A 25,476-nucleotide genomic window follows, 5' to 3' on the forward strand; every position below is an offset into this window, starting at 1 on the left:
TCCTGAACCCCAGCGGGACCCCCGGGACCCTGAACCCCAACGGGACCCTGAACCCCAACGGGACCCTGAACCCCCCCAAAATCCTGAACCCCAGCGGGACCCCCGGGACCCTGAACCCCAACGGGACCCTGAACCCCAACGGGACCCTGAACCCCCCCAAAATCCTGAACCCCAGCGGGACCCCCGGGACCCTGAACCCCAACGGGACCCTGAACCCCCCCAGAGTCCTGAACCCCTCTGGGATCCGGAGCCCCCTCAGGACCCTGAACCCCCCCAGAATCCTGAACCCCCCCGGGACCCCCGGGACCCTGAACCCCCCCAAAGTCCTGAACCCCTCTGGGATCTGGAGCCCCCCCAGGACCCTGAACCCCCCCAAAACCCTGAACTCCCCCGGGATCCTGAACCCCCCCAGGACTTGGAGCCCCCCCGGGACCCTGAACCCCCTCGGGACCCTCAAGCCCTCGATCCCCCCGGTTCCCGTCGGTGCCCGGAGCCCCCCCGGAGCCCCCCCGGTAGCGGAGGCGGCGGCGGAGGCGGCGGCGGCCCCGCCACACCCGGTGCCAGACGCAGCAGCTCCACCGGGAGAGACCCGCGGGACCCCGGGGCCGCTTCGCGGGCGGGACCCCGGCCCCGTCCGGGACCCCCTCGGGGAGGCGACGCTTCGAGCCCGGCCCCGATGTCCCCACGTCCCCAAATTCCTCCCCAGACCCTCCTGTCCCCCCCTCCGGGTGACACTGAGCTCCCGGGGGTGGCTCTGAGGGATCCCCCGTGTCCCCAAATTCCCCTCCAGACCCTCCTGTCCCCCCCTCCAGGTGACACTCAGCTCCCGGGGGTGGCTCCCCCGGTGTCCCAGTGTCCCCAAACTCCCCTCGGGACCCTCCTGTCCCCCTCCCCAGGTGACACTGAGCTCCCGGGGGTGGCTCCCCCTCATCCCCCGATGTCCCCGTGTCCCCAAATTCCCCCCCAGACCCCCCTGTCCCCCCCTCCGGGTGACACTCATCTCTCGGGGGTGTCCCCCCCGGTGTCCCCCCCGGTGTCCCCGCGTCCTCGGGCTCGCAGCCGCACCCCAGCACCTCCCTGAGCACGAACGCCACGGCCGCGCTCACCTCGCTCTGCGGGACCCCCCCGCACCCCCCCGGGGGCCGCAGCGGGACCTGGATCAGGAATTTCCCCTCGGAATTCCCGAAGTTCCCGCGGTTCGCGGGCTGGAGCAGCCTCATCACGCCCCAGGGGCGGCCCCGCCGCGATTTCTGCAGGAACTCGGGGCCGCGACAGAGGCGGGCGGCGTCGCGACAGCAGCGCACGAATCGCGACACGGTGCGCGCCGTGACGTTGGCGGCCACGTTGTGGCTGAGCTCGAAGGGGTCCTGCAGGGTCAGGGGGCCCGGGCGGAGACCCCCGAGAGCCTCGGGAGGGGGGCGAGGCAGAGCTCGGCCCTCCAGGGGCGACAGGAGGAGCCCCCCCAGATCCAGGGTCCCGAAATAGGAGAAGAATTCGGCCAGGAGGGAGGCTGGGATGGGGGGCATGAGGGGGTGGTTAGAGAGGTGTGGAGGCACCCCCGGAAATATCCAGGAGAGCCCCAAAATCAGACAGAAATAAGCCTGAAAATAGCCTCAAAATCAGGCAGAAAGTGCCCTAAAATCACCCAGAAACAACCCCAAAACCACTCCCAAAAACAGCCTTGAAATCACCCAGAAACAACCCCAAAACCACTCCCAAAAACAGCCTTAAAATCACCCAGAAACCACCCAAAACCACTCCCGAAATCACCCAGAAACAACCCCAAAACCACTCCCAAAAACAGCATTGAAATCACCCAGAAACCCCCCAAAACCACTCCCAAAATCACCCAGAACCAACCCCAAAGCCACCCCAAAAATACCCTCAAAAATCACCCAGGAACTCCACCAAAAACATCCAGAAACCCCCCAAAAACCACTCCCAAAACTCCCCTTAAAAAAACCCCCAAAATCCCCCAAAACCACTCCCAAAACTCCCCTTAAAAAAAAACCAAAAATCCCCCAAAACCACTCCCAAAACTCCCCTAAAAATCCCCCAAAATTCCCCCAAAACCCGATGGATTTGGAGCCCCTCCCCAGTGGGATTTGAGTCCCCCCCAGTGGCTTTGGATCCCCCCCAAATTTGTCCCCCCAAATTTGTTCCTCCAGTGGGTTTGGATTCCCCCCCCCCCGATTTAGGACCCCTCAAATCTGCCCCCCCCAGTGGCTTTGGAGCCCCCCCCTCCCCAATTCAGGACCCCCCAAATCTGCCCCTCCCAGTGGGATTTGTGCCCCCCCCAGTGGGTTTGGAGCCCCTCCCGGATTTAGGGACCCCTCCCCAGTGGCTTTGGAGCCCCCCCCTCCCCAATTTAGGACCCCCCCAAATCTGCCCCTCCCAGTGGGATTTGAGCCCCTCCCAGTGGGATTTGTGCCCCCGCTGTGGCACTGGAGCCCTCCCGGATTTAGGGACCCCCCCCCTCATTGGGTTTGGAGCCCCCTCCCCAATTTAGGACCCCCAAATCTGCCCCTCCCAGTGGGATTTGTGCCCCTCCCAGTGGGATTTTGAGCCCCTCCCAGTGGGATTTCTGCCTCCACTGTGGCACTGGAGCCCTCCCGGATTTAGGGACCCCCCCCCCTCAGTGGGTTTGGAGCCCCCTCCCCAATTCAGGGCCCCCCAGACCCACCCGCGCTCTGTCGGTTCCCGCTGGGCTCCAGCGCCGCCGCCTCCCGGGGGAAGCTGCAGTCCCAGCCCCCGACCCGAGCGCGCTCCTGGGGCCCTGGAACCGGCACGGGGAGGGCTCAGAGACCCCCGGAATGGGGCGGGGGACCCCCGAAAAGGGGACAGGGGTCGGGGGGAAGGTGGGGAAGGGGTCTGGGCACCTGCCAGGAGGCGGAGGCGCCGCACCGAGGGCAGCACGGGGGGGCTGCGGCTCTGCAGGAACAGCACCAGCAGCAGCGTCAGGGCGTAGTTGGTGAGGAGGGGGCCGCCCCCGGCCCGGTTCCCTGCGGCAGTAACGGGGGGGGGTCGGTCCTCAGTGAGCTGAGACCCCCCCTCAATTGGCCACGACCCCCCCCCCGGCTGCCTGGAGCCGTTTGGGGCTGGGCTGGGGGCTCCGAGGGGCGGCACCCGCGGGGATTTTCGGGGCTCCCTTCCCGTTTTGGGGGGGGGTCTCTGCCCCTTCTGGGGTCCCCAGCCCCTCTGGGAGGGGTCTCAGTCCCTTTAGGGGGGGGTCTTTGCCCCTTTTGGGGGTCCCCAGCCCCTTTTAGGAGTGTCTCAGCCCCTTCTGGGGGTCTCAGTCCCTTTGGGGGGGTCTCCAGACCCTTTTTGGGGAGGGGTCTCAGTTCCTTTGGGGGGTTCAGTTCCTTTTGGGGGGGTCTCAGTTCCTTTTGGGGGGCGTCTCAGTCCTTTTGGGAGTCCCCAGACCCTTTTGGGGCTCTCAGTTCCTTTTGGGGGGGGTCTCAGTTCCTTTTGGGGGGGGTCTCAGTCCTTTTGGGAGTCCCCAGACCCTTTTGGGGGTCTCAGTTCCTTTTTGAGGGTCCCAACCCCTTTTCGGGGGTCCCATCCCATCATTTTTGGGGTGTCCCAGCCCCTTTTTGGGGGGTCCCAGCCCAATTTTGGTGGGTCCCAGCCCATTTTTGGGATTCCCAGCCCCTTTTAGGGTCTCCCATCCCATTGTGGGGAGGGGTCCCGCCCCCCTTCACCTGCCAGGTGCTGCCCCCTCCCCAAGAACCACACGGGGGCTGTGGGGAGGGGGGGTCCCAGCAGGTCCCAGCCCCTTTTTGGTGGGTCCCAGCCCATTTTTGGGGGGTCCCAGCCCATTTTTGGGGGGTCCCAGCCCAATTTTGGGGGGTCCCAGCCCCTTTTAGGGTCTCCCATGCCATTTTGGGGAGGGGTCCCGCCCCCCCTCACCTGCCAGCCGCTGCCCCCCCGCCCACAGCCGCAGGGCGTAGCCCAGGGGCCGCACCCGCGGGTCGGCGTCGGCGCAGAGGCGCAGGAAGCGAGTGTTGAACAGGGCCAGGCTGGGGCCGGGTTTGGGGTGAAAAACGGGAAAAAGGGGGAAAAATGGGGAGGAAAAGGGGCAGGGAAAAAGGGGGAAAAATGGGGAGGAAAAGGGGGAAAAAATGGGGAGGAAAAAGGGCAGGGAAAAAGGGGAAAAATGGAGGAGGAGGGAAAGGGGAAGAAAGAGAAAGGAGAAGGGAGAGAAATGAGAAGGTGCCCCCCAGTTCCCTCCCAGTTACCCCCAGTGCCCCCCAGTTCCCTCCCAGTTACCCCCAGTGCCCCCCTCCCAGTGCTCCCAGTCCCGTCCCAGTGCTCCCAGTCCCCTCCCAGTGCTCCCAGTCCCTCCGAGCCCCCTCCCCATGCCCTCCTCATGCCACCATCTCCCCTCCCAGTCCAGCCCAGTTGCTCCCAGTGCCCCCATAACCCCTCCCAGTTGCTCCCAAGACCCCCTCGTGCCCCCATCCCCGCTCCCAGTCCCTCCGAGCCCCCTCCCAACGCCCCCCTCACGTCCCCATTCCCTCTCCCAGTCTCTCCCAGTCCCTCCCAGTCCGTTTCCAGTACCCCCCTCATGTCCCCATTCCCTCTCCCAGTCTCTCCCAGTTACTCCCAGTCCCTCCCAACATCCCCGTCATGCCCCCATCTCCCCTCCCAGTCCCTCCCAGCGCATCCCAGTCCCCTTCCAACGCCCCCATCCCCTCTCCCAATCCCACCCAGTCCCTCCCAGTGCTCCCAGTCCCTCCCAGTCCCCTTCCAATGGCCCCATCCCCTCTCCCAGTCCCTCCCAGTCCCTCCCAGTGCTCCCAGTCCCTCCCAGTCCCTCCCAGTGGCTCCCAGTCCCCTTCCAATGGCCCCATCCCCTCTCCCAGGGCTCCCAGTCCCTCCCAGTCCCTCCCAGTCCCTCCCAGTCCCCTTCCAACACCCCCATCCCCTCTCCCAGTCCCTCCCAGTCCCTCCCAGTGCTCCCAGTCCCTCCCAGTCCGTACCGGTTGTCCAGGCACACGTCCCCGGCCAGTCCCGACTGTTTGTGGCTGAATTTCACCACGGGGCGCCGAGCGCCGGGCACGGCCCGGACCCCCCGGACCCCGGGCACGCAGCGGCGCAGCACCGCCCCCACCAGCAGCAGCGCCCGCTCCGGGGGCGCCCCGCGCCCCAAAAGGGACCCCCCGGACCCCAAACGGGACCCCAAAAGGGACCCCTCGGACTCGGGGGATGAATCCCCTGACAGGGACCCCTCATCCCCCGACAGGGACCCCTCGGACCCCATAAGGGACCCCTCAGATCCCAAAAGGGACCCCTCAGATCCCAAAAGGGACCCCTCGGACCCCATAAGGGACCCCTCGGACCCCATAAGAGACCCCTCGGACCCCTTAAGGGAGCCTTCGAGGGAGGGGTCTTGGTTACCTGAAGGAGACCCCAAAAGGGACCCTCTGTCCCCCAAAAGGGACCCCTGGGACCCCAAAAGGGACCTTTTGAGGGAAGGGTCTCTGTCACCTGAAGGAGACCCCAAAAGGGACCCTCTGTCCCCCAAAAGGGACCCCTGGGACCCCAAAAGGGCCTCAGGGGACTCATCCCCCGACAGGGACCCCTCAGACCCCAAATGGGCCCCTCTGTCCCCCAAAAGGGACCCCTGGGACCCCACAAGGGACCCTTTGAGGGGGGTGTCCCCATCCCCCAGCAGTGTCCCCGGGCTCTGGGGGTCCCCATTTGGGGTCTCTGCGATTTGGGGGTCCCCGTTTGGGGTCCCCTCCATGGGAGGGTCCCCGTTTGGGGTTTCTGGGATCCGGGGGTCCCCATTTGTGGCTCTCAGTCTCTGGGGGTCCCCGTTTTGGGTCTCTGGGATTTGGGGCTCCCCGTTTGAGTTAGGATAAGGGTTTTTGGGGGTCTCTGGGATTTGGGGGTCCCCGTTTGGGGTCCCCTCCATGGGAGGGTCCCCGTTTGGGGTCTCTGGGCTTTGGGGCTCCCCCAGCTCCAGGTGCAGGTCCAGGTCGCAGCCGTGGACGTCGAAGCCGTTGACGGAGGAGCCGTAGGGGACAACGGAGCAGCCTGGGGGGACACGGGGGGGGACACGGGGGGGGACAGGTGAGGGACAGGTGAGGGACAAGTACAGGGACAGGTGAGGGACAGGTACAGGGACGGTGACACAGGTGAGGGACAGGTGAGGGACAAGTACAGGGACAGGTGACACAGGTGAGGGGACAGGTGTGCCCAGGTGTGCCCAGGTGTGCCCAGGTGTATCCCAGGTGTATCCCAGGTGTATCCCAGGCATATCCAGGTGTGCCCAGGTGTGCCCAGCCATGCCAGGTGTGCCCAGCTGTGCCCATGTGTATCCCAGGTGTACCCCAGGTGTATCCCAGGTGTACCCAGCTGTGCCCAGATGTACCCAGGTGTATCCCAGGTGTATCCCAGGTGTACCCAGCTGTGCCCAGATGTATCCCAGGTGTACCCAGATGTATCCCAGGTGTACCCAGGTGTACCCAGGTGTACCCAGATGTACCCAGGTGTACCCAGGTGTACCCCAGGTGTATCCCAGGTGTACCCAGGTGTATCCCAGGTGTATCCCAGGTGTACCCCAGGTGTATCCCAGGTGTACCCCAGGTGTACCCAGGTGTACCCAGATGTACCCAGGTGTACCCCAGGTGTATCCCAGGTGTACCCAGGTGTATCCCAGGTGTATCCCAGGTGTACCCCAGGTGTATCCCAGGTGTATCCCAGGTGTACCCCAGGTGTACCCCAGGTGTATCCCAGGTGTACCCAGGTGTACCCCAGGTGTATCCCAGGTGTACCCAGGTGTATCCCAGGTGTACCCAGGTGTACCCAGGTGTATCCCAGCTGTGCCCAGCTGTGCCCAGGTGTATCCCAGGTGTACGCAGCTGTGCCCAGGTGTATCCCAGGTGTACCCCAGGTGTATCCCAGGTGTATCCCAGGTGTACCCAGGTGTACCCAGGTGTGCCCAGCTGTGCCCAGGTGTATCCCAGGTGTATCCCAGGTGTACCCAGGTGTGCCCAGCCACGCCAGCTGTGCCCAGCTGTGCTCACCTGGGAAGAACTCCGTGAACACCTCCCTGATCAGGGTCACCAGCAGCTCCCGCAGGCGCCGCTCGGCCGCGCTCAGCTCCAGCGCCCGCACCAGCAGCTGCAGCTGCGCCCACACCTGGGGACGGAAACCGGGCAAACTGGGAGCACTGGGAACACTGGGAGGGGCAAACTGGGTGAACTGGGAACACTGGGAATGCCAGACTGGGAACACTGGGAACACTGGGAGTGCTAGACTGGGTGAACTGGGAACACTGGGAACACTGGGAGCATTGGGAACACTGGGAACACTGGGAATGTCACCCCAGGCAAACTGGGGAACTGAGAAAACTGGGAAACTGGGCAGACTGGGCAAACTGGGAGTGCCAAATGGGGCAAACTGGGAGTGACTCCCCCCAAGCCAAGCTGGGCAAACTGGGAGCATCATCCCTTCCTTACCGGGCAAACTGGGAGCACTGGGAGCCCCCTTAAAACACTGGGAAAGCTTTGGGACCACCCAAACCCCCCCAAAACCCCAGGGGGAACCTCGGGACCCCCCCAAACCCCCCGGGAGAGCTTTGGGACCCCCCAAACCCCCCCAAACCCCCCCACCCGAGCCCCCCACTCACGTCCTGGGCCCGGCCCAGCGCCTGCAGCAGCCCCGGGGGTCCCGGGGGGTTCCCGGGGGGGTCCCGGGGGGGGTCCCGGGGCCATTCCCGGTGCTCCCGGGGCCGCACCCGCAGCCGCCGCCCGCCCAGGAAATGCCGGGGCTGCTCCAGCGCCCGCTGCCGCCCCGCGGGGTCCCGCAGCTCCACGATAGCGAACGCGCCCTGCGGGACAGGGAGGGGCTATCGCGATAGGCGCGATATCGCCTTACCAAGGGAGGGGACATGAGACCCCCTCCCCCCCAGGGCCAAGAAATCCCTCCCAGGGCACTCAGAACCCCCCTTCCCAGCTTTGTCCGTCACTATCGCGACAATCGCGACAGCCCCGAGAGCCTCAAAATTCCCGCCACTTTTTCATTAATTATCGCGACAATCGCGGGGTGCTGCCGTCCTCTCCCGCCACTTCCTCCCTGACTATCGCGACAGCCGCGGGGTGCTGTTGTCCCTTCCCCCCGCTCCCTCCTAAATTATCGTGATAATCGCGGGGTTCCGGTGCCCCCTCCCGCCGCTTCTTCCTCGCCTATCGCGACAATGTCCCCGTCCCCAGGGTCCCTCCCGCCGCCGCCGGTGCCGCCGCCGTCCCCACCTTGTCCTTGTCCATCACGACTGTCGCGACAGGGCCGAAGGCGCGGAAGTGGCGGCGCAGCTGCTCGGGCGCGGTGCCCCGGCGGAAGCCGCTGACGAAGAGGCTCCGCTGCTCCTGCGCCCGGCGCTCCGCCCGCAAACACCGGAGCCGCCCGTGCCGCTTCCCCGACAGGTGAGAGCGCAGGCTCGGCACTGAGCGGGTTAACGGGGGGGTTAACGGGGGGGTTAACGGGGATTAACGGGAGAGAGGGGGTTAACGGGGAATAATGGGGAGAACGGGGATTAACGGGGATTGGGGACACCGGGAATTGGGGACTGCGGGACAACGGGGATAACAGGAACCGGGCACTGCGGGGATGAACGGGGACAGCGGGAATAACGGGAATAACGGGAAGCAGGGACTGCAGGAACAACGGGAATCACCGGGAACTGGGAGCAGTGGGAACACCGGGAATGGGAACTGGGGACACCGGGATCACCGGGAACAGGAACTGGGGATACTGGGAACGGGGTCACCGGGACCGGGAAGCACCAACGGAAATTGGAGTCACGGAGATCCCCGGGACGGGAACCGGGGTCTCAGGGCTTCCCCGGTGCCGGTAATTGGGGCAATACAAACTCCCCGGTCCCGGTTAAAACGGAGTTTGGAAGCCCTCCCTGTTCTGGTTAACGGGATCTCGGAGCCCTCCCCGGACACGGGAACCGGGGAGTCACAGGAGGGCCCCGGAGCCCCCAGCCCCGGTAACCGGGACCGTAGTGCCTCCCATCCCCCGGTGCTGGTAACCACCGCCCCTTCAGCCCCCGGGATCACTCACGGTTGGCCGTGGTGATCTGGCACAGGCGGCAGCGGAAGCCGCCCCGGTGCAGCGGCTCCACGTCGGGATCGTTCGCCGGGTCCGTTACCGGGTCCGTTACCGGGTCCGTTACCGGCACCGGGGCCGTTACCGGATCGCGGCCGGGGCCCGTTACGGGGTCGCGGCCCGGGTCCATGTCGGGATCAGGGTCCGGGTCGGGATCAGGGCCCGGCCCCGGCGCCGGTTCCATGGCGAGCTCCGGTTCCCGCGCCCGTCCCTCAGCCACTTCCGCCGGAAATGGTCCGTTCCTCCCCGCTCCCCCACGCGCGGTCCGTCCCTCACCGTGTCCCCCCCGGAAACGCTCCCCAACACAACCGTTCCGCCCGGTGCCCCCCCGGTATTCCCGTTACCCACCCCCCGCGCAGCCAGTTTTTTGACTCTCGTTGAAGAAAAAACTCATCGCGTTTATTTCCTGTCGCTACAGAACCGGGACAGCCCGAGATACAAAACCGGGGGCGTCTCTGCACGTACAAAAGGGGCCCGCGGAGGAGGGGGAGGGGAGGGGGGGGGGTTTGGAGGGGGGGAGGGGCAAAAAGGACAGCGGGGGGGACGGGGGGGCACCGAACCCACCCCCCCTCCCCAACCCCCCCCCCGCGAGATTTTGAGATTTTTCTATGGAAATAAAAAAAATACAAAAGGGTTGTGGGGCCGGGGGAGGGAGGGTCAGTCCTCGAGCACGATGGGCTCGGAGGTGCTGGAGGGGTGGGGGGGGGCGGGGGGCGCCAGGGCCCCCCCCGGGCGCAGGGGGAGCCCCCCCGGTTTCACCTTCAGGGGGAGGTTGGGGCGGCGGGCGGCGCGGCGGAGCTCCAGGTGCGTCAGAGCCTTCCGCAGAGCCCTGGGGAACAGGGGGGGACACAGAGCGGAGGGATCAGCTCAGGGAACCCCAAAAAATCCGTGGGACCCTCCCCCAGCGTGGGGTGTGGAGGGGCACAGGGCTGGTGCGGCCCCCACAGAGTAAACCCCAAATTTGCTGTGCTGGAGGGTCTTGGGACAGCTCAGACCTTCCAGGACCCTGCCAGAGCTCCCCAAATCCCCTCAGGACGCTCCCAGATCCCCTCAGGACCCTCCCAGACACCCTCGGGACCCCTCAATTCCCTTCAGGATTCCTCAAACCCCTTCAGGACCCCCCAAATCTCTTCAGGATCCCTCAAATCCCTCTCAGATCTCCCCAGATCTACTCTGCACCTCTTAAACCCACTTGGGACCCTCGCAAATACCCTCAGGACTCCTCAAACCCTCTCAAGCCCCCCCCAGGAACCCCAAACAGCCTCAGAACCCCTTCTGAACCCCCCAAATTCCCTCAGGACCCCTTCGGGCCTCTCCAGATTCCCTCAAGACACCCCCAAATCCCCTCAGGATCCCCCAAGTTCCCTCAGAACCCCCCCCAACCTTTTCGGAATCCCCTCAGGACCCCCCCAGACCCCCTCAATTCCTCTCAGGACTCCCCCAAACCCTCTCAGAACCCCCCCCCCAGACTCCCCCCAAACCCTCCAGCCCCCGGTACCGGGTGTCCTTGGTGGCCACGAACACCACGGGGTTGGGCGCGTCCGCCGGGTTCAGTTTCTGCCGTTTGGTGCCGGGGGGGGGCGCGGGGCGCAGCGCGGCCGCCAGGGGGCGCCCGTTGGCGGAGAACGGCAGCGCCGCCGTCCCGACCTGCGCGGGAAGGGAGCGTCAGCCCCGCCCCCCGGCCAATCACAGCGCGCCGCGAGCGACCGCCGGCCAATCACCGCCCGCCTCCCGCGAGCGCGCGCGTTATCCGGCCAATCACCGCCCGGCCCCCCCTGTCAATCACGGCCCGCCCTGAGATGTCGGTCAGTAATAGCCACGCCCCAATCCTACTACGTCCCTGTCAATCAATTTAAGATCCCGCCCATAAACCCTGATTGCACCAATCCGGTTACACCTCTAATGGCTCCACCTCCTGTCAATCACTCCAAAACTGCCCCCCATCAATCACCCTAACCCCTGTCAACCACCCCCATTTCCCCCTGTCAATCACACCAGTTCCCCTGTCAATCACCCCCAATCCCCCCATCAGTCATCTTCATTGCCCGTGTCAATCACCCCCTGTCAATCACCCCAATTCCCATCAATCACTCCCACCCCCTGTCAATCACTCTCATCACCCCGTGTCAATCACTCCCAATTCCCATCAATCACTCCCACCCCCTGTCAATCACCCCAATCCCCCCTGTCAATCACCCCCTTTTTCCCCCTGTCAATCACCCCCATTTCCCCCTGTCAATCACCCCCTTTTTCCCCGTCAATCACCCCCATTCCCCCTGTCAATCACCCCCATTTCCCCCGTCAATCACCCCATTTCCCCTGTCAATCAGCCCCTTTCCCCCGTCAATCACCCCAATCCCCCCTGTCAATCACCATTTCCCCCTGTCAATCACCCCATTTCCTCTGTCAATCACCCCATTTCCCCCTGTCCATCCCCCCATTTCCCCTGTCAATCACCCCCATTTCCCCTGTCAATCACCCCCATTTCCCCTGTCAATCCCCCCAATTCCCCCGTCCATCCCCCCATCCGTACCCTCATGCGGGGGGCTCTGTGTCCGTCTCCCCCCCCCTCGTAGCCCCTCTTGCCCCCCAGCCCCGCCAGCCCCCGGCTCTGGCTCAGTTGGTTCCGGTTGATCGGGGTCTTGGTGCCTCGCGGGGTCTTCGGCTTCAGGGGGGCTTGGGCAGCTGGGGAGGGGGGCAGGGGGGGGTCAGTGGGTCCCAAAAAATCCTCAAAAATCCTCAAAAATCCCCAAATCCAGCCCTGAGCCCCCCCCCACACTCCCATGGTGCACCCATCAACCTGGGGACCCCCAAATCAGCCCCAGGTGGGGTCACACACCCCTGGAGACCCCCCCCACCCCAAACTCACCTGGAGCCCCCCAGTCCCCCCTGGGGACCCCCTCAGACTCACCTGGAGCCCCCCCCAGTTCCCCCAGGGACACCCCCAGACTCACCGGGACCCCCCAGATCCCCCCAGGGACACCCCCAGACTCACCGGGACCCCCCAAATCCCCCCAGGGACATCCCCAGACTCACCTGGACTCCCCCAGACCCACCTGGACTCCCCCAGACTCACCTGGATCCCCCCAATTCCCCCTGGAAACCCCTCCCAGACTCACCTGGACCCCCCCAGGGACACCCCCAGACCCACCTGGACCCCCCAAATCCCCCCCAGACCCACCTGGACCCCCCCCAAATCCCCCTCTTCATCATTGGGACCCTCCCCCAGCTCCACCCGGACCAACCCCTCTTGTATCTCCCACCCTTGGGACACCCCCAAACCCCTCCCCACACCCCCGGGACCCCCCCAAACCCCCATCCCTGCCCCCCAAACCCCCCCAAACCCCCTGTCCCGCCCCCCAAAGGCCTCACCCAGCTCCTTGACGATGGCGGCGAGGGGCAGCCGGGTCAGCGGGTGAATCTTCAGGGGGGCCTTGGCGGCCTTGGGCAGCCGGATGGAGCCTGGGGGGGCGCGGGGGGCTCAGGGGGGTCCCGCACCCCCAGCACCCCCTGAGAGGGTCTCAGACCCCCCCCCCCAATTCCTCCTCCCAGCCCCAGAGCTCAGGCTTGGCCCTGACGGTGCAGGGTTGAGGAGGATCCCAATCCCCCCCGTTTTTCCCCCATTTCCCCACTCACACTCAGCCTTGATGGGGATCCCAAACCCCCTTTTTTTTCCCCCCAAACCCCATTTTCTCCCCATTTTTTCCCCCCAAACCCCTCTCACACTCGGCCTCGATGGCGTTGGCGGGGGCGTAGGGATCCCATACACCCCAAACCCCATTTTCTCTCCCCAAACCCCATTTTTCCCCCCATTTTCCCCCCCAAACCCCTCTCACCCTCAGCCTTGATGGCGTTGATGGGGGCACAGGGATCCCATACACCCCAAACCCCATTTTTAGCCCCCAAACCCCCATTTTCCCCCCCAAACCCCGCTCACACTCGGCCTTGATGGCGTTGGCGTTGATGGGGGCGTAGGGATCCCATACAGCCCAAACCCCATTTTCTCCCCATTTTTCCCCCCCAAACCCCATTTTCTCCCCATTTTTTCCCCATTTTCTCCCCATTTTCCCCCCCAAACCCCGCTCACACTCGGCCTTGATGGCGTTGGCGTTGATGGGGGCACAGGGATCCCATACGCCCCAAACCCCATTTTCTCCCCATTTTCTCCCCATTCTCTCCCCATTTTCTCCCCATTTCCCCCCCAAACCCCGCTCACACTCGGCCTTGATGGCGTTGGCGTTGATGGGGGCGTAGGGCCGGCGCGCCGCCCGCCGGGGCTGCAGGACGTCGCGGCACAGGCGGCGCGAGAGCCGCGTCAGCCGCGTGGTTTGCAGCAGGAACGTCTGGCGGTTCTTGGCCAGCAGCTTGGCCCGGCTGGCGCTGGTGGTGTACGGGGACAGCGACTGCGCCTCGGGACGGGACAGGTGACCCCGGGAGTGGGGCTCCTGGGGGGCAGAAAGGGTTAAAAACCCCAAAATCCTCCCTAAAACCCTCCCAGAACAGCCCCTGTTGGGGTACAGGGACAGGTGACCCCGGGAATGGGGCTCCTGAGGGGGCAGAAAGGGTTAAAACCCCCCAAAACCCCCCAGAAACCATCCACAGTGGTGTATAGGTACAGGTGACCCCAGGAATGGGGCTCCTGGGGGGCAGAAAGGGTTAAAAACCCCAAAAACCCCCAGAAACCATCCACAGGGGTGTATAGGTACAGGTGACCCCGGGAGTGGGGCTCCTGGGGGGCAGAAAGGGTTAAAAATGGTTAAAAAAACCCAAAACCCCCCTAAAATCACCCATGGTGGGATACGGGGACAGGTGACCCCAGGAGTGGGGCTCCTGGCGGGCAGAAAGGGTTAAAAACCCCAAAAACTCCCCTAAAATCACCCATGGTGGGATACGGGGACAGGTGACCTGAGAAATGGGGATCCTGGGGGGTAGAAAGGGTTAAAAACCCCAAAATCCCCCCAAAAACCATCCACAGTGGTGTATAGGTACAGGTGACCCCAGGAATGGGGCTCCTGGGGGGCAGAAAGGGTTAAAAACCCCAAAATCCCCCCAAAAACCACTCAGGGGTGGTGCAGGGGGGTTTTAAAGGGAGTTTAGGGAGCTCTAAGGGGGATTTGGGGCTCCCAGGAGGTTTTGGGGCTCCCTCAGTGGGATTTTGGGGGTCCTGGGATTTTTTGGGTGTCTCTAAGTGAAATTTGGGGGTCCCTCATTACAATTTTGGGGGTCCCTTATTGGGATTTTGGGGGTCCCAGGAGGTTTTGGAGGTCCCTGATTGGGATTTTGGGGGTCCCAGGAGGTTTTGGAGATCCCAGGAGGTTTTGGGGTCCCTGATTGGGATTCTGGGGGTCCCAGGAGGTTTTGGAGATCCCAGGAGGTTTTGGAGGTCCCTGATTGGGGTTTTGGGGTCCCCTGTGGGACTCCGGGGGTCCCCAGTGGGATCTGGGGCCGGGCTCTCACCGAGGCGCTGCGGGTCACCCCCTCCAGCTGGGTGGGGGTCTTGAGCCCCCCGTATTTCTTCCAGTAGATCCAGCAGGAGGCGCAGAGGCGGCACTGCATGTTGGGGGGGCCCCAGGCGTACCACTGGGGGGACTGGGAGGCTGGGGGGGCAACTGGGACTTACTGGGGGCACTGGGAGGAGGGGGGGGGCACCCGGGGATCCCCCCCAAACCCCAAACCCCACCCCAGGATCCCCTCAAATGCCAGAGAGGCCCTTCTGGAACCCCCAAACTGCTGCTCCTCAAAGCCCCCCAGAGACTCCCCAAGACCCCCGGGACCCCCTAAATCCCCCAAAGACCCCCCCCAAACCAAAGCAAACCTCAGGAGCCTCCCAAGGGCCCCCCCAAAACCCCAGAGACCCCAGCCCAGCCCCCCCCGAATGCCAAGGAGCCTCTTCTGGAACGTTCAGATCCCTGTACCCCAAACCACAGAGAGCCCCTGGGACCCCCCCAAACCTCCCCAGGACCCCCCCAAACCCTTTTAGGACCCCCCCAAACCATTTTAGGACCCCCCCCCCCCAAACCTTCCCAGGACCCCCCAGGAACCCCCAAACCCTTTTAGGACCCCCCCCAAACCTCCCCAGGACCCCCCCAAACCCTTTTAGGACCCCCCCCAAACCTTCCCAGGACCCCCCAGGACCCCCCAAACCCTTTTAGGACCCCCCCAGGCCTCACTGACTGTGGCAGCTCTCCCGGCTCAGCCCTTTCTGGAAACCCCAAATTCCTGTGCCCCAAACTCCAGAGACCCCCCAGGACCCCAAGTTCCCCCCCAAAACCCTTTGGGACCTCTCCCAAACCTCCCCAGGACCCCCCTAAATCCCCCCCAGGACCCCCCAAACCCTTTTGGGACACCCCCAAACCCTTTTGGGACCCCCCCAGACCCTTTTGGGACCCCCCCAGCCCACACTGACTGTGGCAGCTCTCCCAGCTCAGCCCTTTCTGGATGCCCCAAATTCCCGTTCCCCAAACCCTGGAAACCCCCCATGACCTCAGGACACCCCCAAACTCCCTGGGACCCCCCCCCAAACCTCTCCAGGACGCCCCCAAACCCATCTGGGACCTCCCCCCAAACCGTTCTGGGACCCCTCAGCCCACACTGACTGTGGCAGCTCTCGCAGCTCAGACCCTTCTGGAACCCCCCAACCCTCAGAGACCCCCATAAACCCCCTGGGACCCCCCCAAGGACCCCCCCAGACCCTTCAGGGACCCCCAGGCCGCACTGACTGTGGCAGCTCTCGCAGCTCAGCCCTTTCTGGAACCCGGCCCCGTTGACGCCGGGTTTGGAGCCCACCGAGATGATCTGGTTGGGGTTGGGTTTGGTGCTGGGGGAAAAGTGGGGAGGGGCTCAGAGGATTTTTTTTGGGGGGGGGTTCCATGGGGTGTCCTGTGCCCCCCCCAGAGCCAGCAGGGGGTCCCCAGAGCCCCCCCACTCACTAGGTGGGGATGTAGACCTGCTTCAGTTTGCTGTCGGCCTCCGCTGCCTTCAGCCTCTTCTGCGAGCAGGGAGGGGGTCAGGGGGGCACTGAGCCCCCCAAAACCCCCCCAGATCAGACCCCAAAAACCCCAGAGCCCCACCAAAAACCCCAGATCAGAGCCCCCAAAAACCCCAGATCAGCCCCCCCAAAACCCCCCCAGATCAGACCCCAAAAACCCCAGAGCCCCACCAAAAACCCCCAGATCAGAGCCCCCAAAACCCCCAGAGGCCCCCCAAACCCCCCCCAGATCAGCCCCCCCAAATCCCAGAGCCCCCCCAAAACCCCCCAGATCAAGCCCCCAAAAACCTTCCAGATTCAACCCCCCCCAAACCCCATTCCAGCCCCCCAAACCCCATTTCACAGCCCCCCAAACCCCATTCCAGCCCCCCAAACCCCATTCCAGCCCCCCAAACCCCATTCCAGCCCCCCCAAACCCCATTTCACAGCCCCCCAAACCCCATTCCAGCCCCCAAACCCCATTCCCACCCCCAAACCCCCATTCCAGACCCCCAAACCCCTTTTCAGCCCCCCAAACCCCATTCCAGGCCTCCAAACCCCCATTTCAGCCCCCCAAACCCCATTCCACAGCCCCCCAAACCCCATTCCAGCCCCCCAAACCCCATTCCAGCCCCCCCAAATCCCATTTCCCAGCCCCCCAAACCCCATTCCAGCCCCCCAACCCCATTTCACAGCCCCCCAAACCCCATTCCAGCCCCCCAAACCCCATTCCCCCCCCCAAACCCCCATTCCAGCCCCCCAAACCCCATTCCCCCCCCCAAACCCCATTCCAGCCCCCCCAAACCCCATTCCAGCCCCCCAAACCCCATTTCCCAGCCCCCCAAACCCCATTCCAGCCCCCCAAACCCCATTCCAGCCCCCCAAACCCCATTCCCCCCCCCAAACCCCCATTCCAGCCCCCCAAACCCCATTCCAGCCCCCCCAAACCCCATTTCACAGCCCCCCAAACCCCATTCCAGCCCCCCAAACCCCATTCCAGCCCCCCAAACCCCATTCCAGCCCCCCCAAACCCCATTCCAGCCCCCCCAAACCCCATTCCAGCCCCCCAAACCCCATTCCCCCCCCCAAACCCCCATTCCAGCCCCCCAAACCCCATTCCCCCCCCCAAACCCCATTCCAGCCCCCCCAAACCCCATTCCAGCCCCCCAAACCCCATTTCCCAGCCCCCCAAACCCCATTCCAGCCCCCCAAACCCCATTCCAGCCCCCCAAACCCCATTCCCCCCCCCAAACCCCCATTCCAGCCCCCCAAACCCCATTCCAGCCCCCCCAAACCCCATTCCCACCCCCAAACCCCCATTCCAGACCCCCAAACCCCTTTTCAGCCCCCCAAACCCCATTCCAGCCCCCCAAACCCCATTCCAGCCCCCCAAACCCCATTCCAGCCCCCCCAAACCCCATTCCAGCCCCCCCAAACCCCATTCCAGCCCCCCAAACCCCATTCCCCCCCCCAAACCCCATTCCAGCTCCCCAAACCCCATTCCAGCCCCCCCAAACCCCATTCCAGCCCCCCAAACCCCATTCCAGCCCCCCAAACCCCATTCCAGCCCCCCAAACCCCATTTCCCAGCCCCCCAAACCCCATTCCAGCCCCCCCAAACCCCATTCCAGCCCCCCAAACCCCATTCCCCCCCCCAAACCCCCATTCCAGCCCCCCCAAACCCCATTCCAGCCCCCCAAACCCCCATTCCAGCCCCCCAAACCCCATTCCAGCCCCCCAAACCCCATTTCCCAGCCCCCCAAACCCCATTTCCCAGCCCGTACCTGCTGGATGTAGCGGTCAGTGGTTTTCCACATGTAATAGAACTGCACGATGCTGGCCAGAGACTTCCAGGGCAGCTGCGGGCACCCAACCCCGAGCTCAGCGAGGCTCCCTGATCCCCATGAAACCCCCAAAAACCCCTAAAACGACCCCAAGAAGGGGCTCCCCCCCCACTCACGAAGTCCTGCCGGATGTCGTTGAAGTCCTTGCCGTATTTCTCCAGGGCCTCCTCGAAGAGCATGGCCTCGGAGGCCGACCACTCCTCCATCTCATCGCGGCACAGCACCGGCCCCCCCTGCGGCACCAGCGTGGCCATGGCCCGCGCCAGGTCGTAGCCGTTCCTCTGCAGCGTGTCCATGGCGTGGAACTGGGGGAAATGGGGTGTACTGGGAGCACTGGGAGCACTGGGAGGGGTCTAAGGCAGAGTTTGGGGGGTTTTGGGGTGTTTTGAGGGGGTTTTGGGGTGTTTTGAGGGGGTTTTGGGGGGATTCAGGGGCCATGGCCCGTGCCAGGTCGTAGCCGTTCCTCTGCAGGGTGTCCATGGCGTGGAACTGGGGACAATGGGGGATACTGGGAGCACTGGGAGCACTGGGAGCACTGGGAGGGGTCTAAGGGGGAGTTTGGGGGGTTTTGGGGTGTTTTGAGGGGGTTTTGGGGTGTTTTGAGGGGGTTTTGGGGTGTTTCAGGGGCCATGGCCCGTGCCAGGTCGGAGCCGTTCCTCTGCAGGGTGTCCATGGCGTGGAACTGGGGACAATGGGGGATACTGGGAGCACTGGGAGCACTGGGAGCACTGGGAGGGGTCTAAGGGGGAGTTTGGGGGGTTTTGGGGGGTTTTGGGGCAGGTTTGAGGGGGTTTTGGGGTGTTTCAGGCCCCCCCTGCGGCACCAGCGTGGCCATGGCCCGCGCCAGGTCGTAGCCGTTCCTCTGCAGGGTGTCCATGGCGTGGAACTGGGGACAATGGGGGGTACTGGGAGCACTGGGAGCACTGGGATGTACTGGGAGGGCTCTAAGGGGGAGTTTGGGACAGGTTTGAGGGGGTTTTGGGGTGTTTTGAGGGGGTTTTGGGGGGATTCAGGGGCCATGGCCCGAGCCAGGCCGGAGCCGTTCCTCTGCAGGGTGTCCATGGTGTGGAACTGGAGGAAACGGGGCATACTGGGAGCACTGGGAGCACTGGGAGCACTGGGAGCACTGGGAGGGGTCTAAGGGGGAGTTTGGGGGGTTTTGGGGTGTTTTGAGGGGGTTTTGGGGTGTTTTGAGGGGGTTTTGGGGTGTTTCAGGGGCCATGGCCCGCGCCAGGTCGTAGCCGTTCCTCTGCAGGGTGTCCATGGCGTGGAACTGGGGACAATGGGACATTCTGGGGACACTGGGAGCACTGGGAGCCACTGGGAGGGCTCTAAGGGGGAGTTTGGGACAGGTTTGAGGGGGTTTTGGGGTGTTTTGAGGGGGTTTTGGGGTGTTTTGAGGGGGTTTTGGGGTGTTTCAGGGGGCCATGGCCCGCGCCAGGTCGTAGCCGTTCCTCTGCAGGGTGTCCATGGCGTGGAACTGGGGGAAATGGGGGATACTGGGAGCACTGGGAGCACTGGGAGGGGTCTAAGGGGGAGTTTGGGGCAGGTTTGAGGGGGTTTTGGGGTGTTTTGAGGGGGTTTTGGGGTGTTTTGAGGGGGTTTTGGGGTGTTTCAGGGGGCCATGGCCCGCGCCAGGTCGTAGCCGTTCCTCTGCAGGGTGTCCATGGCGTGGAACTGGGGGAAATGGGGGATACTGGGAGCACTGGGATGTACTGGGAGCGCTCTAAGGGGGAGTTTGGGGCGTTTTGGGGCAGGTTTGGGGGGGTTTTGGGGGATTTCAGAGCACCAGCGTGGCCATGGCCCGCACCAGGTCGTAGCCGTTCCTCTGCAGGGTGTCCATGGCGTGGAACTGGGGACAATGGGGGGTACTGGGGTAACTGGGAGCCACTGGGATGTACTGGGAGGGGTCTAAGGGGGAGTTTGGGGCAGGTTTGAGGGGGTTTTGGGGTGTTTTGAGGGGGTTTTGGGGTGTTTTGAGGGGGTTTTGGGGGGATTCAGGGGCCATGGCCCGCGCCAGGTCGTAGCCGTTCCTCTGCAGGGTGTCCATGGCGTGGAACTGGGGACAATGGGGGATACTGGGAGCACTGGGAGCACTGGGATGTACTGGGAGGGCTCTAAGGCGGAGTTTGGGACAGGTTTGAGGGGGTTTTGGGGTGTTTCAGGCCCCCCCTGCGGCACCAGCGTGGCCATGGCCCGAGCCAGGTCGGAGCCGTTCCTCTGCAGGGTGTCCATGGCGTGGAACTGGGGACAATGGGGGGTACTGGGAGCACTGGGAGCCACTGGGAGGGCTCTGACAGGGGTTTTGGGGTGTTTTGAGGGGGTTTTGGGGTGTTTTGAGGGGGTTTTGGGGTGTTTCAGGGGGCCATGGCCCGCGCCAGGTCGGAGCCATTCCTCTGCAGGGTGTCCATGGTGTGGAACTGGGGGAAATGGGGGGTACTGGGAGCACTGGGAGCACTGGGAGGGGTCTGACAGGGGTTTTGGGGGAGGTTTTAGGGTATGCTAGTGGAAAATGAGGGGGTCATAAGGAACTATTGGGGTGTCCCAGTGGGAACTGAAGGCTCCAAAGGAGTTTTGGGGTCTCTAAGGGAAGTTTTGGGGTGTCCCAATGGGAACTGAGAAGGTTCTAAGGAAGTTTTGGGGTGTCCCAGTGGGAACTGAAGGCTCCAAAGGAGTTTTGGGGTCTCTAAGGGAAGTTTTGGGGTCTCCCAATGGGAACTGAGGAGGTTCTAAGGATGTTTTGGGGTGTCCCAGTGGGAACTGAGGGCTCCAGGGCAGTTTTGGGGTGTCCCAGTGGGAACTGAGGGCTCCAGGGCAGTTTTGGGGTGTCCCAGTGGGAACTGAGGGCTCCAGGGCAGTTTTGGGGTGTCCCAGTGGGAACTGGGGGCTCCAGGGCAGTTTTGGGGTGTCCCAGTGGGAACTGAGGAGGTGCTAAGGCAGTTTTGGGGTGTCCCAGTGGGAACTGAGGAGGTGCTAAGGCAGTTTTGGGGTGCCCCAGTGGGAACTGAAGGCTCCAAAGGAGTTTTGGGGTCTCTAAGGGAAGTTTTGGGGTCTCCCAGTGAGAACTGAGGACTCCAATGGAGTTTTGGGGTGTCCCAGTGGGTACTGAGGAGGTTCTAAGGCAGATTTGGGGTGTCCCAGTGGGAACTGAGGAGGTTCTAAGGCAGTTTTGGGGTGTCCCAGTGGGAACTGAGGGCTCCAGGGCAGTTTTGGGGTGTCCCAGTGGGAACTGAGGGCTCCAGGGCAGTTTTGGGGTGTCCCAGTGGGAACTGAGGGCTCCAGGGCAGTTTTGGGGTGTCCCAGTGGGAACTGAGGAGGTTCTAAGGCAGTTTTGGGGTGTCCCAGTGGGAACTGAGGAGGTGCTAAGGCAGTTTTGGGGTGTCCCAGTGGGAACTGAGGAGGTTCTAAGGCAGTTTTGGGGTGTCCCAGTGGGAACTGAGGAGGTTCTAAGGCAGTTTTGGGGTGTCCCAGTGGGAACTGAGGGCTCCAGGGCAGTTTTGGGGTGTCCCAGTGGGAACTGAGGAGGTTCTAAGGCAGTTTTGGGGTGTCCCAGTGGGAACTGAGGAGGTTCCAAGGCAGTTTTGGGGTGCCGGGGCTCGGGCCCCCCTCACCAGGGTGATGTCCCGCGAGGCCGCGGCCGCGCTCATGTGCAGGCTGGGCTGGCGGATGGAGCTGCTGCAGTCCAGAGCCCGAGCAAACGTCCCCACGGCCCTGGTGGGGGACACGGGGGGGTCAGAGGGGTCCCCCCAATCCCCCCGACCCCCCCCAGCTCCCCCAGTGCCCCCCTCACCGAGCCACCACCAGGAACTGGTCGATCTGTCTGTCTGTCAGGGGGTTGTCGGGGTCCCACACCTTCATCTCCATCTTCTGCTGGTTCCTGTTGTCCGACTCACCTGGGGGGGGGGGGGGAGTTTGGGGGGGCTCTCAGGGTGACCCCCCCCATGCTGCACCCCCCCTGAACCCCCCAAACCTTCGGCCAGGCGCTCAGGGATCTCGGCCTGGTACTTGCAGCCCACCCTGATCTCGCCCTGATCCGCCAGCAGCGTTTTCTGCACGGGGTCGAACACCAGCGAGTAGAAGAAGCAATCCTGGGGGGAGGGGGCACACGGGGGGGGCTCAGCGGGGTGGGGACACCCCCAAAACCCCCCCCAGACCCATTTCAGGGGCACCCAGAGCTCACCTCCTTCTCCAGGTACTGGCCCAGGATGTCGGTCTCGTTCAGCAGCGTCACGCTGCACTTCCCCCTGCAGGGAACAATCGGGGAGGGGGTCACCCCAAAACCCCTCGCCATGCAAGGGAACCCCCCCAGAGCCTGTTCCCACACCCCCAGCCCCCTTTCCCAGCCCTCCAGGGGGGTTTTGGGGCCCGGTACCGGATGTGGGTGGCCGGCAGGGACTCGAACTGGCGGGACAGGAACAGCTCCCGGTGCTTGAGTTGGTGCCGCTGCTGCTCCGTCATCGGCGGCTGCTTCGACTCCTCCTCGAACTCGCCTTGGGGGGGCCGGGGGGGTCACACCGGGGTGTCCCCCTCCCCCCCAAAATCCAGCTGGGAGGGCCATTGTTCTCCCAAAAAGCCCAAAAAACCCCTCCGGGATTTTGGCAACGGCCCCGAGGAGAGGGAGGGGCAAAAGGGGGAGGGAGGGGCTGTGAGAGGGTGGGGACACCCCAGGAAGGGCAGGACCCCCCCAAGAAGGGCAGGACCCCCCCAGTTTGATGGGAGGGGTGGGTTGGGGTTCAATCCTTTACCTGTGACCCCCCCCCCCCCGAGAATTGGCAAAGCCCCCCCCAAATCAGCCCAAAGCTTCTCAAACAACTCCACACCCCCCTCCCTTTCAAACTGGGGGTGTCTCTATGGGAAGGTTCATGGACACCCTCCCCCCCCCAGCACCCCCAAATTTCCCAAGTAATGTCAAAAAAGCTCTCCCCAAAATTTGGGGGCACCCCATTGCGATGAGGGGGTCAGAGACAACCCCCTAAAATTCCTGAACCCTCAAAGCAGGAGCAGCACTAAGTAGGGATCTACCCCCCACCCCCTCCAAAACCCCCCAAAAAACCCCCAAAAATTCCTTCAAAACCCCCAAAATTCCTGAACCCCAAAGCAGGAGCAGCACCAACACCGCTCCACTCCCCACCCCTCTCAAAAGTCCCCCAAAACCCCCTAAAAACCCCTCAAAAGCCCCCAAAACCCCCCACCCACGGGCACTGCTGTTGGCCTGGCTTTTAGGGTTGCCCCCCAAACCTCCCAAAATCCCTCAAAAACCCCCAAATCCCCCCCAAAAACCCCCCAAAAGCCCCCAAAATCTCCCACCCATGGGCACTGCTGTTGGCCTGGCTTTTAGGGCAGCCTCCCAAACCCCCTCAAAAACCCCCAAACTCCCCCCAAAACCTCCCACCCACAGGCACTGCCGTTAGCCTGGCTTTTAGGGCTGTCCCCCAAACCCCCAAATCCCCCCCAAAACCCTTCAAAAACCCCTAAATCTTCCCCAAAACCCCCCACCCACAGGCACTGCCACTGGCCTGGCTTTTAGGGCTGCCCCCCAAACCCCCAAATTCCCCTGAAAACCCTTCAAAAACCCCCAAAACCCCCACCCACGGGCACTGCCACTGGCCTGGCTTTTAGGGCTGCCCCTCAAACCCCCAAATCCCCCTCAAAAACCCCCAAATCTTCCCCAAAACCCCCCACCCACAGGCACTGCCGTTGGCCTGGCTTTTAGGGCTGCCCCCCAAACCCCCAAATTCCCCTGAAAACCCTTCAAAAACCCCCAAAACCCCCACCCACAGGCACTGCCATTGGCCTGGCTTTTAGGGCTGCCCCCCAAATCCCCCCAAGCCCCCCACTCACGGGCATTGCTGTCGGCCAGGCTGTTGAGGCTGCTGGAGATGTCGCGCCGCCGGAACAGACAAACCACCTTGGCCTCCACATTGCCATTGGCTGTCTGAGGGGGGGGCACAGGGGGTTAGGGGGGGCCCCCCGGGCTTGGGGACCCCCCTCAGGGCTTGGGGACCCCCCCAGGAATGAGGGGGGGGGGTCTCACCTTGTTGAGCTCCTCGATGCGCCGCACCAGGTAGGGGTTGCTGGAGGAGTTCTCGAAGTAGACGTAGTCTGGGGGGGGGGGAAAAAGGGGGAGCAAAAATGAGGGGGGCATGAGGGGAAACCCCCTCCCCAAAAATCCCTTTCCCCAAAAACCCCTTTCTTTGAATGTGGCAGAATTCCTATTTTATCCTCCCAAAAACCAAAAAAAAAAAAGTCTCGGGGGGTTTTCACAGCCAGATGTTCCCCTCATGGAGGTGGGGGGGGTTCTGGTCCCAAAGCCCCCCTCCCTCCCATTTCGCCCCCATTACAAACCTGGGGTCCCCCCCCCAGCTCAGACCCTCCCCTCACAGATGGGGGGCACAGGACCCCCCCAAGAAAAATTTAGGGTTCCCCATTATGGAGCTCTCCTCTCATCCAAGGCTCCCCCCCCTTTTTTCTTTAGATTTTGCGGGGGGACATCTCCCACCTCCACGCCTCAGGATTTGGGGGTCCCCCCCCTCCATGGACCCTTCCCCATTTCTGGGACCTCCTTTTCCTCACAGAGCCCCAGTTCCCCTCAAAAACACCCCAAATCCCCTCAGGGACCCCCTTAACACCCTCACGGGACTCTTTCGTCTTCGGGACCCCCCAAAATCCCCTCACGGGACCCCCCTCCCATTTCCGGGACCCCCAAATTCCCGCACGGGACCCCCCCGCCCCGTTATTACCTCACAAGACACCCCCGCTGTTCACGGGACCCCCAAATCCCCTCACAAAACACTCTCCCCCTTTCCGGGACCCCCAAATCCTCTCACAAAACCCTTTCCCTCTTTCCAGGACCCCCGAATTCCCTCACAGACCCCCCCCTTTCCGCTGTGGGACCCCCCACTCCCCTCACGCCTCCTCCTTTCCGGGACCCCTCACGGACCTCCCTTAACTCCTCACGGGCACCCCCCAAATCCCCTCACGGCCCTTCCCGCGCCTCAGGGAACCCCCAAATCCCCTCACAGACCCCCCCCCTTGCTTTCCGGGACCCCCTAAATCTCCTCAGGGCCCTCCTGGCCGTCCCTCCCGGAGGTCCGCGACCCCCGGCCCGCTCACCGCCGACGCGGTACATGTTGGCCGCCATGGCCGCTCGTTCGGCCGCGCTACCCCCGGGCCCGGCCCCGGCCGCGCTTCATCGCCGCTCCCGCCGCCTCCGCGCCGGCACGGCCGGTTCGGAGCCCTTCGGGCACCTCCGGAGAGGCTTCGGGCACCCCCGGAGACGTTCGGCAACCTCCGGCAAGGCCTTTCGGGCACCTCCGGAGACTGTTTGGGCACCTCCGGAAAGGCTCGGGTATTGCCGGATTCGTTCGGGCACCTTCGGCACGGCTTCGGCGCCGCCTCGGGCGCTTCCGGCGCGAATTCGGCACTTTTCGGCTCGGCTTCGGAGAAGCCTCGGCTTAGCCTCGGCTCTCTCCGTCACTCCTCGGCTCAACCTCGGCTCTTTCCGGAAGGCGCTCGGCGAGTTCCGCCAGAACCGGAAAGGCGCCGA

General features: G+C 63.9%; 2 protein-coding genes across 3 annotated transcripts; both read right to left on the reverse strand.

The window, feature by feature from the left end:
* Window positions 1-255: 255 nt before the first annotated feature.
* TUT1 (terminal uridylyl transferase 1, U6 snRNA-specific) lies at window positions 256-9,324 on the reverse strand. Its single transcript, XM_066570223.1, has 10 exons — window positions 9,076-9,324; window positions 8,262-8,452; window positions 7,623-7,840; window positions 7,035-7,321; window positions 4,983-6,042; window positions 3,910-4,019; window positions 2,880-3,002; window positions 2,684-2,776; window positions 434-1,510; window positions 256-263 (listed from the first exon to the last, which is right to left on the reverse strand). Exons 1-10 carry the CDS (start codon window positions 9,302-9,304, stop codon window positions 256-258), a joined length of 3,396 nt encoding a protein of 1,131 aa, XP_066426320.1. The 5' UTR covers window positions 9,305-9,324.
* Window positions 9,325-9,767: 443 nt separating this feature from the next.
* Window positions 9,768-25,271, reverse strand: MTA2 (metastasis associated 1 family member 2). 2 transcript variants are annotated; one of them, XM_066570296.1, is made up of 18 exons: window positions 25,044-25,271; window positions 23,965-24,032; window positions 23,772-23,865; window positions 22,303-22,420; window positions 22,111-22,174; window positions 21,901-22,018; window positions 21,721-21,823; window positions 21,542-21,641; window positions 18,047-18,235; window positions 17,871-17,945; window positions 16,050-16,105; window positions 15,840-15,937; window positions 14,578-14,717; window positions 13,337-13,565; window positions 12,493-12,582; window positions 11,654-11,805; window positions 10,619-10,767; window positions 9,768-9,949 (listed from the first exon to the last, which is right to left on the reverse strand). In XM_066570296.1, exons 1-18 carry the CDS (start codon window positions 25,069-25,071, stop codon window positions 9,778-9,780), a joined length of 2,043 nt encoding a protein of 680 aa, XP_066426393.1. In that variant the 5' UTR covers window positions 25,072-25,271; the 3' UTR covers window positions 9,768-9,777. The 2 variants fall into 2 exon arrangements, with proteins under 2 accessions (XP_066426393.1, XP_066426392.1); XM_066570295.1 differs by having other exon boundaries at window positions 16,050-16,108.
* Between the last annotated feature and the right edge of the window lie 205 nt (window positions 25,272-25,476).

The sequence above is a fragment of the Molothrus aeneus genome, unplaced genomic scaffold (genome assembly GCF_037042795.1).
Source record: "Molothrus aeneus isolate 106 unplaced genomic scaffold, BPBGC_Maene_1.0 scaffold_30, whole genome shotgun sequence".
NCBI classification, from domain to species: domain Eukaryota; kingdom Metazoa; phylum Chordata; class Aves; order Passeriformes; family Icteridae; genus Molothrus; species Molothrus aeneus.